This window comes from Pyrus communis, chromosome 13, assembly GCF_041283825.1.
Source record: "Pyrus communis isolate YQ-2024b chromosome 13, ASM4128382v1, whole genome shotgun sequence".
Classification (NCBI taxonomy): Eukaryota; Viridiplantae; Streptophyta; class Magnoliopsida; order Rosales; family Rosaceae; genus Pyrus; species Pyrus communis.
This window is the reverse complement of record NC_142577.1, coordinates 16,281,788-16,293,683: the sequence shown is the minus strand read 5'-3', so window position 1 is coordinate 16,293,683 and position 11,896 is coordinate 16,281,788. Positions and strand designations below refer to the sequence as shown.

General features: G+C 38.7%; 2 protein-coding genes across 2 annotated transcripts; one reads left to right on the top strand and one right to left on the bottom strand.

Moving 5' to 3' along the window:
• Nucleotides 1-2,583: 2,583 nt before the first annotated feature.
• Nucleotides 2,584-5,633, bottom strand: LOC137738040 (plastid-lipid-associated protein 6, chloroplastic). Its single transcript, XM_068477644.2, has 4 exons — nt 5,305-5,633; nt 4,093-4,329; nt 3,058-3,184; nt 2,584-2,943 (listed from the first exon to the last, which is right to left on the bottom strand). Exons 1-4 carry the CDS (start codon nt 5,575-5,577, stop codon nt 2,729-2,731), a joined length of 852 nt encoding a protein of 283 aa, XP_068333745.2. The 5' UTR covers nt 5,578-5,633; the 3' UTR covers nt 2,584-2,728.
• Nucleotides 5,634-7,001: 1,368 nt separating this feature from the next.
• Nucleotides 7,002-11,278, top strand: LOC137738436 (KIN14B-interacting protein At4g14310-like). The gene is made up of 3 exons (XM_068478071.2): nt 7,002-8,979; nt 9,359-9,972; nt 10,560-11,278. The coding sequence occupies exons 1-3, from the start codon at nt 7,222-7,224 to the stop codon at nt 11,086-11,088; spliced, it is 2,901 nt and encodes a 966-aa protein (XP_068334172.2). The 5' UTR covers nt 7,002-7,221; the 3' UTR covers nt 11,089-11,278.
• The last annotated feature ends 618 nt before the right edge of the window (nt 11,279-11,896 follow it).

Below are 11,896 nucleotides of genomic sequence, written 5' to 3'. Positions count from 1 at the left end.
CAAGTTTCCATTTTGAATTTTGATAATTTGAAGTTTTTTTTTTATCAGAATTCACTCATTTTAATTTTAAGCGCTTCAGTAGTATTGTTTTCAACCAAAGGGAAAATGTTGCTGCTAGGTGATTTGAATAAGTTCATATTCTGAAGAACTTTATATGATTATTTCTTGAAAGCAAGCGTCTTTATGATGGCAGAAAAATTCTCTCAAAAACTTAAGACTTCTCTATTACTATAGCAATTGATTGATTCTGTGCAATTTAATCAAGCTTTGATTCTAATTCGGGTCATAATTTATTAATAAGTGATTATTTAGAAATACAAAACTAACATATTAGCTGACAATCTCTAATGCATATGGGTTTTATATGCCATGATTGAGCTCATATATATTGAAAAGTGAGTGCATCAGTAAATTTGTTAGTCCTGTGTGTTTAAATACTATTATTGTTTTTTTTCCTTAAAATCATAATGTTGTCTTGAGTGGATTTGCTTCATATATAGTCCTCATTGCGATTTCTTTTGATGTTGCAACTGGGTTCATTGACCAAAGTCAAATGAAATCATTTGATTGACAACCGAAGCTAAATGTTAAAATTCTTAATATGATCAAAGATTTTCGATTCCTTATGTACGAAAATTCCTCAATAAATTTGATTAATGCCACCAGTTTTATGCTGTAATTCATGTGAGAAGTCGAACTCGAACCTTACCTAACAACACTGTTTAACGGGGTAAACAATGCGTCGATCAAGAAGCACGACCAACTAAATTTGGATAGGCAATTTAAAAAAAGTGTATACTTGCTATGTTTTTCAAAATATTTCAAGACAAAAAATCAAAACCTGTCCCATGTTTGTCAATTTACTTGAGCTTTGGAAGTTCCTATGTCAAATTACCATGTCAAAACAAGAGTCTTGTTCTCATAGACTCGTCCAAGAAAAATGTGGTTATCCAAAGCTCGATCTTAAAGTACAACAAAAAAAGTTAAACGACCACCTTCAATTGGATTAAGATCAAACTGTGGGTAGTGGCAGATCAAAGAAATATTCTTCCGTGCGGTGGGCTGTTACGAGTAAACGTTCACGTGGACTTTTGCTCTACTTATTATCGGCATCTGGCAGTGCCCGGGGGTGTGACCAGATGAAGGTTTTTAACCTAAGGGATAAATCTTGCTACGACTTAGTTAAGTTGATACAGTGAAAAAAATAATAAAATCAAACATTTGGCGTGACTACTAAGAAAAGGATTGGCTTGATAAAGTAGCGCTACAGAGTTTTAACACTTGAAAACGACGTGTGTATAGGGCATGGGAAAAATAAAAATAGGTCTGAGATATGGAAAAACAGATCTTATTTATGTGTTACCGATCTTGATGAGTATGGTTTTTCTTGCCGTCGATTTGTATGAAATGTAGTTTATGTCTCATTATTTGAATGTGCAATGCATATCTAGTGCAAAGAAGATTTACGATCTCACCGCTCAGTACTACGGATTAATGATATTCTTCTTCACTTGGAAGTAAGAGGTCTTAGGTTCGAATCTTGTGGATGATGAATTCGATACCAAATTAGACTGTCCATTGTATGGTTTTGCCGATCTCCCCTCCTCTTAATGTCAAATATCGATGTACTAAAACAAAATAAAAAGATTCACGATATCAATTGAAAATTACAAGTATTCAACGTTGTTTTGTAACAACCCGTCCCCAAATATTATGGTTTTTACAATTTTAATACGTGAATTTACAAAAATGCCCTCGGAGGCTAAAACGTTGACTTTTGTTGACCGTCTTATCGTGTCATGTAAGGCTCTTTTCCTTGGCGTATCCTGGTAGTACTCATCATTATGAAAGCGTGGGCGCAAGCGGAATCAAATTCAAAGCTAAGATGAAGATTTTACGAAATTTGAAATGTAAGGGCATTTTGGTAATTTTACAGTAGAGATATTTTCCACTGTAGACCACCACCGGGCTGACACGTGGCAACCTCCTCCATTTCTAAGGTGTTCTTCCCGATTCTCTCTCTCTTTCTCCTTATCTCTCCCAGGACACACTCTCTCACCCTCCCTCTCATCCCCTCTGTAAGCTCTCTCTCTCTCACCTTCACGCTCCGAGTTTTATGAATGATTTTCATGGCATGCTAGAGTTTTCATAAAACCTAGTATGTAGTACTATTACTATATATGTGTTTTCAAAACAAAGGAGTTAGTATGTTCAGAAAGAAATGATTTTCTTATTATTATTATTATTATTATAAACTTTGGTAGACTCACCCTTTTGGTTTTGCGTCTCCTCAGGAGTTAGAATCAAGGCATACAATCATGACGTCAGAGCACTTCCTCATAGGTATCTTCGAGCCTCTCGATGTAGGACCCACTTTTTTGGTAATCCCATTTATTTCATAATGATTCTTTCACATTATTCTTGATTAGTTGTATGCTCTGAACACGGTTCTGCATGAGTGTATCTCTTTCTAATCACATATTTTGTTCGTATGCATGTTTTAAATGGCTTCGTCACCCTCGGGTGTCGGCCAGCACATGCTTACCTTGATATTTGGGGATATCGGGATTGGGGCATCTCATGTTTCTTGTTGAACACCAGAACTTCCATCCATCTGTTCATGCATACAACAATTGGAAGTAATAATGTATGATCAGACGACACCAAAAAGACGCGAGGATAAACCGATGGAGATACATTGGAAATAGAAAGAAAAACTACCAAGAAACTATGAAATCACAAATACCCTCAACTCGTCTCTATCTCCTCTGGTGATGCGGGTATCTGCGTCAAGGTAGGTAACGTCAAATTCACCACTTCCTCGGTTAGACGGAGGTCTTAGTCCTTCTGGTAACTGAGGTAACTCTAATGGAGGGAGTTGCGATAAGTTTCCAGTAGTCTTTACAGTAGTTTTCTCGAATACAATTTTAACCCTGGCAGATCCTGTTACCATTATGGGTGGAAACTGTATTAGAAAGATTATTCATTGGTTTATGCCATGGCATGCGTACGTTGCTACGTAAACCAAAATACAGTAAATAACAGAATTCGGAATACCTATGAGCTCAAATTTGTGGGCCAAAGTGGCAGTTGCGTCAATGGGAGGCAGGGGCCATGGAACACCTAGTTCAAGCTCCACTATGTTATCAAAGTCTTTGCTGAAGATGTCAATCCGTTGAAATACCTATTTGCATAACATATATTACATTCAGAGCAGCAAAATTATCAATGAATATTCAATACATGGAATAATTTTGGTATTATGTAAGACCATGACAAGGACTAAACAACAATAGGGTCAGACAGAAGATCTTTAACGATGAATGCCTAGCAAGGTAGGTTGTTTATCTGAGTTGATTTGCATCGTACCACAGTTAATTTAAGTTCCAAATAGGTCTAGTATGTCTTCACACAGCAGATCTTAGACGTTCTCCCTTCCAACTGTTCAGAACTTTTATGCATGTGTGCGATCACACATGCATATGTTTATATGTGCGCGAGCACACGTATTGTCTGGTTATATATAGACATATGATGCTGCTATTTGAAATCCTAGGCCCAAGTTTAGATGGAACAAAATATGTTTCAAAGGAACTATTCCAAAGTTTTGCATCGTAAATTGGTTAGCTATAACAGACATTTAACTATCAAAGAAAGACGTTCAAAGGGATTCCCCTGGAAATTTTCTGTGCATTTATACCATATGGTCTGTGTATGGGTTTTGGCTTTCTTTACTTCACTGTTTCTTCCTTACCAAAGAAAAAGTTTTCATACTTGTTTTGGCACTGTGAACAGGATATGGGAAGGAGAGAAATGGAAAAGGATCCACACTAATAAAGAGCACAAATGATCAACTTCCTAAAGCAATGGTGGAAGAAATTTGAAATTCGAGCTAACAATGAGATCTGGAATGACTTGCAGACTCAATGGTTAAAAAAGTAAAAGACTTTGTGGGCATCGGGGCATGTGAGTTTCTAAGGAGGCTCAGGTAAAGTCACTGGACATTAATATTTCAATTGGTGTTCATAGTTAGCAAACATGCAAATGGATGAAAGTGTGTCACCAGCATCCAGGAATATAGTAGATGAGTACCTGGCCTAAAGTAATCGGGAGTAGCCTTCCAGTGGGAGGTCCAGGACGGCTCCCACCTAGAGTACGAGAAGAAAATGCACTGCTATATATCAGTTTCCATCTCCCCTGCAGTTTATCAAGATCAGCTGAGAGATCCACTGGACCTCCAGCAGCTTCAATCTCCTTGGCAGCAGCATCTGCCTTTTGTAGATCCTCTCGCAATGCTGCAAGGCCTCTATTTAACCCGGAAACAGCACTCTGCACCATATTAACACACATTGAAAAAACTTTCTATATATAAAGCAGGATAAACAGTTGAATACACATAAATAAAGACCATGACTACCGCAAGCCCACGTGCATATTGCTATCATAAGTGACAACAATCAAAACATAAGTTTAACAATGTAGATTCGATATGAAAAAGATGTAGACTGAGGGCCGTGATTTGATTAAGATACACTGACAGAAAATACTGATGAATCTGTAGATCAAGAAACTTTTTGCAAAATCAACTTTATAAGAAGAGTTTAAAAACAGAACCTAGAAACTAAGGCGACTTAAAGAGGCTTATTCAAGAGCTTCTGTTGAACCCTATGCCAGTCGCATTAGCCTTCATATCCTCATTCCAGCATATTTAACTCACAAACGTTAAACATAAACACGACTATTGGCTTTCTCTGATCATAAAATCAATATTTCACCATAAAATATAAAAGCCAGAAGACATTATCAGAAACCACAAGCCCGAAAAAAACAACGATGCACATAACATTAGTGTGATAGAAGTAACTTCACATGAGATGCATTAAAAATTTTACGAACCCCATTCTTCGTTGAACAGCATGCTGCAGAGAATTTGTATACCAGTTACATTTACACAGTAGTCTAATGATTCCACCAACTACTTGATTTGCAGCGAGAAAAATGTCCAAGACGTCAAATTTTGTAAGGTTTTGATAGCATGCAAGGTCCTTCCATATAAAAACAATCTAATTTGCCCCATTCACTCCTAACCTCAACTGTACCAAGTTTAAAATTCCAAAAGTATAATTAAACAACTGATAACAAAATAGCAGCATTCAAAAAATCCAAATTTTAAATAGTTTAAATCAGTACGAAAATACCCAATAAACCCCAATGCAAAATCAAGCAACTTTAATTATATTTAGCAAAATGAGAGCAAATTAAGCTTGATTCAGAAATGGGCAATTCGCAATTTCAACGACGTACCAATAGCTTGAGCTTCAAAGACGCTAAGAGTTCAGGGTTGGGCGCGGGTTTACTTCCGGAAGACGGCGGACGTGGCGGCGGCGGCGGCTCGACAAAAGAGACCTCGTCCGCAGCTGCTCTCAGAGCAAAGCTTTTGGTGTGACGGGGATTTGCCGAACCAAAACGGAGGCGTTTTGGGGAGGGTGGTTTGCTTAGAAGAACATAGTTTGCAGAAGAAGTAGAAGGCGAAGAATGTAGAGAGTGAGGGAGAGAGCTCGGAGAAGCCATGGCCATGGCTAGAAAGCAAAGGTCTTGGCTTTTTAGGGAGTTACATGTTTGTCGGTTGTGGGACAATTGGACTTTTTTATTTGGTTGTCAGGACCCGACTGCATTGGTATTTACCGGTAGCCCTACCATTGCAAATTTTAACGGTTCAAATTCATTTTATTTTATTTTGGTTGGATTTATTTAAAATTGACTTTTTAGTTAAAATTATTTTTTAGATTTAACTTGTTATTTTGGTCATTGAGATTTGACTTCTCACTTTGTACCAAAATGATAGAGAACCATGGTTTGGATTTTTGCCTTTTTTTTTTTTTTTTTTGAACAAATGATATTATATATACTGGGACGATGAATGTGGGCGTAGCCTTACAATAGGCAACTAATAATGTGGTTCAAATTCACCTTTGGCGAAAATCGAATATAAGGCATTTCACTTACAAGTGAAGAGGAACACCACTAGACAATAGTATTAATTGGCATTTGTATTAAGCTTTTTAGTTAAGCTCTTGGGTGCACTCATCAGATGAATGGGTGCATATGGAGCCATCTATATGGGTGTGGGTGCACTGATCAGAAGAAGAAGAAGGCGATTGCATTGGTGGTTACTAGTTCGTTAGTGTAAGTGCGCGCGTGTTTGTAAATGTCCAAATTTGGGTCCTACGATTACAAATTTTAACGGTCCAAATTCATTTTACTTTATTTTGGTTGGGTTTATTTAAAATCGACTTTTTAGCTAACATGGTCCATAAGATTTGCATAATTCCTCACCTTGGTTCCTGAGATTTAAAATCGATAAAATTGGTCCCTGAGTTTGTCAACCATCAATCATTTTGGTCATTCTTTGAAATGTCTCCGTTAAATAAGGATAAAATGACAAAAATACTCTCAAATTTTGTCAAATCATTTTGCCCTAGTGTTTATTAAATTGAGGGTATTTTTGTCATTTTGATCTTTAATTAACATAATTTTTCAACAAAGGAACAAAATGATTGATGGTGGACAATCTCAAGGACCACTTCTATTGATTTCAAATCTCAAGAACCAAAGTGAGAAGTTATGCAAATCTCAGATACTATTTTGGCTAAAAAGCCTTTAAAATCGGTTGTTTAAGAGGGGATAGAGAACCATGGTTTGGCTCTTGCTTTAATAATAATGAAAAAAAAAAAAGCGATATTATCTATACTAGGGGAAGGAAGGTAGGCTTAGCCTTACAATTGGCAACTAATAATGTGATTCAAATTTACTTTTGACGAGAATCGAATATAAGACATTTTACTTACAAGTGAATAAGAACATCACTGGACAATAATACTAAGTGGGTTTTGTATTAAAGTTTTTAGTTGAGCTCTTGGGTGCATTGATCAGATGAATGGGTGCATACGGAGCCATCTATATATAGCCTATAAAATAAGGTCCATTACTATAGAAATTTCAAGGCCCAAACCGTAAAAACGAAACTTTGAGACTTCCGAAACCTCCAAAAATTTGAAAATCTCAAATTAATTTCATTTTCCCGCTCAAATTCGAAGCACAGACAAATCAAATCCAGTCGAAATTAATTTCAATCTCCATTCATTCCATCTTCCCAGTCGCTCTAAAAAACCTCATCTTCCAACCTTAAGATCTTCGGTTATTTATTTACTCACAAACACAATGTCGGCCTCATCGGCTCCCCGCCTCAAAGACCGCGGCGGCGCTGGCTCCGTCGCAGGGTCCAAAGCCGCTGCCACTCTCAAACCATCCAAGCCCCTCACGCCGGTACCCTTTTCCGACAAGAGGTACTCCAGCGTCGGAAAAGAGAACCCTCTTTCTGGGACCGCCGCTTTCCGGACCTCGGCCAAGAAGCCCACAATCCGGCCCGTTTCACGTGTTGACAAGGCGTCTGTGTCTGTGGCAACCAGAGACCGCGGCGGCGAAACGCGTGCCCGGTGGTCCATGCCGTTGGCGCAGAGAGGTAGGAGCTCTAGTCCTTCTGAGTTTACAAGGGTACTTTGTCATACGGGTAAGGAGCGGAGGGTCTCGGTGGGTCGGGCCAGACCGGGTTCGGGTCTGAGTTCGGTGGGGGAGAGCGATCGAGTGGTGGCGAGTGCAGGGAAGGCTCTGAGTAATGTTAGGGGATCAGCGAGTGGGAAGCAGAGAAAGGGATTTAGGGATTTGGATGTGAAGAAGAGTGAAGTGGGGGCGAATGGGATTAAGGTTTTGAGGGATATCAAAGAAATTGGTAAAGTTGATGTAAATTTAGAGAAAAGGAATGCAACTTCTGGAGAATTAGAAGTGAAAGGGGTGGGAACTGAGAAGAATTGGGATGGAGTTAGGGTTTCGGGAAGTGGTGGTGAAGTATGTAAACTTACCTCCGAATTGAAAAACCCAATTGGGGTTGATAAAAAGGATCGAAATTTGTTGAGGGTTGATGATAAGGCTGTGAAATTTGGGAGTGGTGCTGTTTTGGGACTGAAGGAGTCTGGTGAAAAATCTGTGAGTAATGCAAAGGTTTTGGAGGGTTTGAAAGAAAAGAGGCTGAGTGAAGAAGGGCGTAGTGGCAGTCGTTCGGGTATCAAATATCCAAGTAAGCTTCATGAGAAGCTCGCTTTCTTGGAAGGGAAGGTTAAGAGGATTTCCTCGGATATTAAGAAGACAAAGGAGATTCTGGATATGAATACTACAGATACGTCGAAGGTGATACTCTCCGATATTCAGGAAAAGATTTCCGGGATTGAGAAGGCCATGGGACATGTCAATGATTCAAGTGGTAAGATTGGGTTGCCGAAAAGTACTGAGCATAATGACCGAGATGCCAAAGTAGTTGAGAAGGGCCATATTGAGCCGGTGAGTAATGCTAAGAGTTTTGTAGAACGGTTGAACAGTGAAGACTTGGAAGCTAGGCTCTTTCCTCATCACAAGCTGCTTAAAAACCGTACGGCATTAAAAGGATCATCACAAAGCTCTCAAAGTCATGGTTCCCAAGCTGTTGAAACCAGTTGTGAAGCAAACGTTGAAGAGAAGTCATTGAGCCTTATAGATGATAACCTAATTGCAGTAGAGTTCTTGGCTTCGTTGGACCAAACTAAAGTTTCAACAAGGGATGATGGATGTGAAGATTTGAAATGTTTTGAAGTTCAAGAAGTGGATGGTGTCAATGCTGCAGAAGTTGAAAAATCTTCAAAATTTGTCACTGGCAAGCCGACTTTGGAGCTCATTCTCACAACTGATGAAACACTTGATGAGTTGGATGATCAGGAGAATATACAGGAAACGATCATGGATGAGGAAACTGAGGATACCTGCATTTACCAGCTGAACCAAATAGGCCAAAAAACCTCAACTGGCGGGTGGTTTGTGTCCGAAGGAGAGTCGGTTCTTCTTGCTCATGATGACAGTTCATGCACCTTCTATGATATTGTAAACTGTGAGGTATTTAACTTTTCTCCTATATTGCTTGAGCTTCATTGCGTAGTTATGCTTATAATCAGTTGTCAGATTCATCCTTTGATATACTCTTTGCCCTTTAATAATTGAAATATCAAAGGAATTTCAAATCTTGTCCATATTCAGCATAAATTAGGCTTACTAGATTTGAGTTCGAATTCTTGGTGTGATTTTACTTTTACTGCAAATTATAGTTTGATTTTCTTTCAATTATCCTAGACCAAATATTAAGATTCAAAAAACCAAGGTGAAAAACGTGCATGTTTATATTATAGTTTGAAAATATGAACAATTAGAGAACGTAAAATTGTAATAGCTGGATGTGAAATTCGCATTATTGATTGATGATTTATGGTCTTTTCAGGAGAAGGTTGTGTATAAACCTCCTGGTGGAGTTTCACCTAATATGTGGAGAGACTGTTGGATAATCCGTGCTCCCAGTGCTGATGGTTGCTCAGGAAAGTACGTTGTGGCTGCATCTGCTGGAAATACAATGGATTCAGGGTTTTGTTCATGGGATTTCTATGCCAAAGATGTGCGTGCTTTCCGGATTGAGGACTGTTCAGCTCCTTCAAGAACAGTGCTTGGTCCCTTACCTAACAGCATTTCATATGGAAGAAATGCTTTGTCTGATCTTCTGGATCCAGAACCTAGACAATGGTGGTATAAACCTTGTGGACCTCTCATTGTCTCGACTGCTAGTTGTCAGAGAGTTGTGAGTATTTATGACATCCGTGATGGCGAACAAGTTATGAAATGGGATGTATCGAAGCCTGTTATAGCAATGGATAATTCAAGTCCCTTGCAGTGGAGAAATAGAGGAAAAGTTGTTGTAGCTGAAGCTGAAACAATTTCCTTTTGGGATGTGAACTCTCTTAACTCTCAGGCTTTACTATCTGTTTCTTCTTCTGGTCGGAAAATTTCTGCTCTTCATGTGAATAACACTGATGCTGAACTAGGTGGTGGCGTTCGACAAAGGTAGATGTCAACCTTTCTTTTGGGCTTTTACTTTTCATTTTCTATTTCTGGTTCATATATTTTACTTGTTTTGCTTGTGTTTGATGAATTTACTCTCAAATTATATCATGGATTTGTTCTCCATTATCTGCTTGAATATGTCACTCGCGATACTAATGTTTTTATGTGTGATTCCATTTTTCTATTCTGTAATCCTTTTGCTGTTGCTTGTCCTCTCTTTATAGTGGTCTTTGCCTTAACAGCTGCAAAGGGGTTTTTTCAGATTTCACTAAAGAAAGACTCATTCCAAAAAGGATTCCTGTAGAATTCCGTTTGTGACCTTAAGTAAGGATGTAATGGACTTTTTTCTTGTACAACCATGTTGGCGGCTTTTTTCTGCTTGAATATGTCACCGTGTTGCTAATTTTGTATGCGCGACTAATTTCTTTTATCTTGTTTTCTTGCTTATATTGTTGATAGTATATCAGGTAGGAAATTAGGGCTGGCATGAGAATATATAAGTTGAAGCAAAAATTTTCTTATGATCATTTTTGAAGCATTTGCAAAAGAATCTTTATTAAGAATTTAAGTGATTGTTTAAATTGCAGGGTAAGTTCTTCTGAGGCCGAAGGAAATGATGGAGTGTTTTGTACCCAAGATTCTATTAACATTATAGACTTTCGGCATCCTACTGGCGTAGGTCTTAAGATACCAAAACTCGGTGTCAATGTGCAATCAGTTTTCTCCCGTGGAGATTCTGTCTTCCTTGGCTGCCCTAGTGCAAGATTGGGATGGAAAAAACAGTCCTCTTCACAGGTTCAGCAATTCTCAATCCGACAACAAAGGCTATACAGCACTTACGCTTTGCCAGAGTCAAATGCTCACAGCCATTACACAGCAATTACGCAAGTTTGGGGGAATTCCAACCTTGTCATGGGTGTTTGTGGATTGGGGCTGTTTGTATTTGATGCGTTGAAGGATGACGGAGTTCCATTGTTGACCAGTGATGATGGGACTCATAAAGCCAGAGAAACTGTTGGTCCAGATGACTTGTACGCACCTTCTTTCGATTACTTGGGTTCTCGGGCACTTCTCATCTCAAGAGATCGCCCGGCACTGTGGAGGCACTTACCATAGGTTAGCAAAAGTTGTAATGCGTTTTGTTATTTTGGTAAGATGCTGCTGCTGCGTTGTGTGGTGTTATGTATAATATATTGCATGCCTCCAGGTTGAGGTTCTCTCAGGATCTTTGTTTATCTTGGTTTTATGCTTGTATTTCAAGATGGTTATTGAAGCTAAGAATCTGAAACTGTAGGGTTGGAACAAATTTTCAGCATTGTGATGAGGGTCGTACGCCGACACCTAGACATGCTCCCGAGTGGTATAAAGAAAATCAGTTGGATTCTTGGCTCGTTTGGAATCATTTTTAATAATAACACAAGTGCTCCTTGAATATAAGCACACATCAAGTGCTTCTTTTAGAAAGTGCTTTTTGAATGCAAAAGCACGTTTAAATTTTCTTTTTTTTTTTTTCTGCCAAACAATGGTCAGATGTGTTTTTGGTGATTTCAAAGTGCTTTTAGCTTTTTTTTTTTTTTTTTTTTTTAACAAATGATATTATCTACACTAATAAAATAAAAGAGTGGGTAAGCCTCACAAATGGCTAGCAATACTATGTTTGTAGCTATTTTAAAAGCACATCCATCCAAGTAAACTTTCCAATGCCCCTAGATCTTCTAAGTTTGGAATGTTGATGGCTCCAGCAGGCAAGTGGATGAGGGAAAAGTCGGTTGCTTTCTGCGGAACCATGGGGCTTTAGTTGGAGCCTTTGGAGGTTCCCAATGGCTTAGGATCCTAGAGTTGACGCATAACACGTTACCCTTGTTAGAGCATCTCATCCAGTTGGCATAGGGCAATGGCAATTGGAGAGCAAAAGCACTAAAAT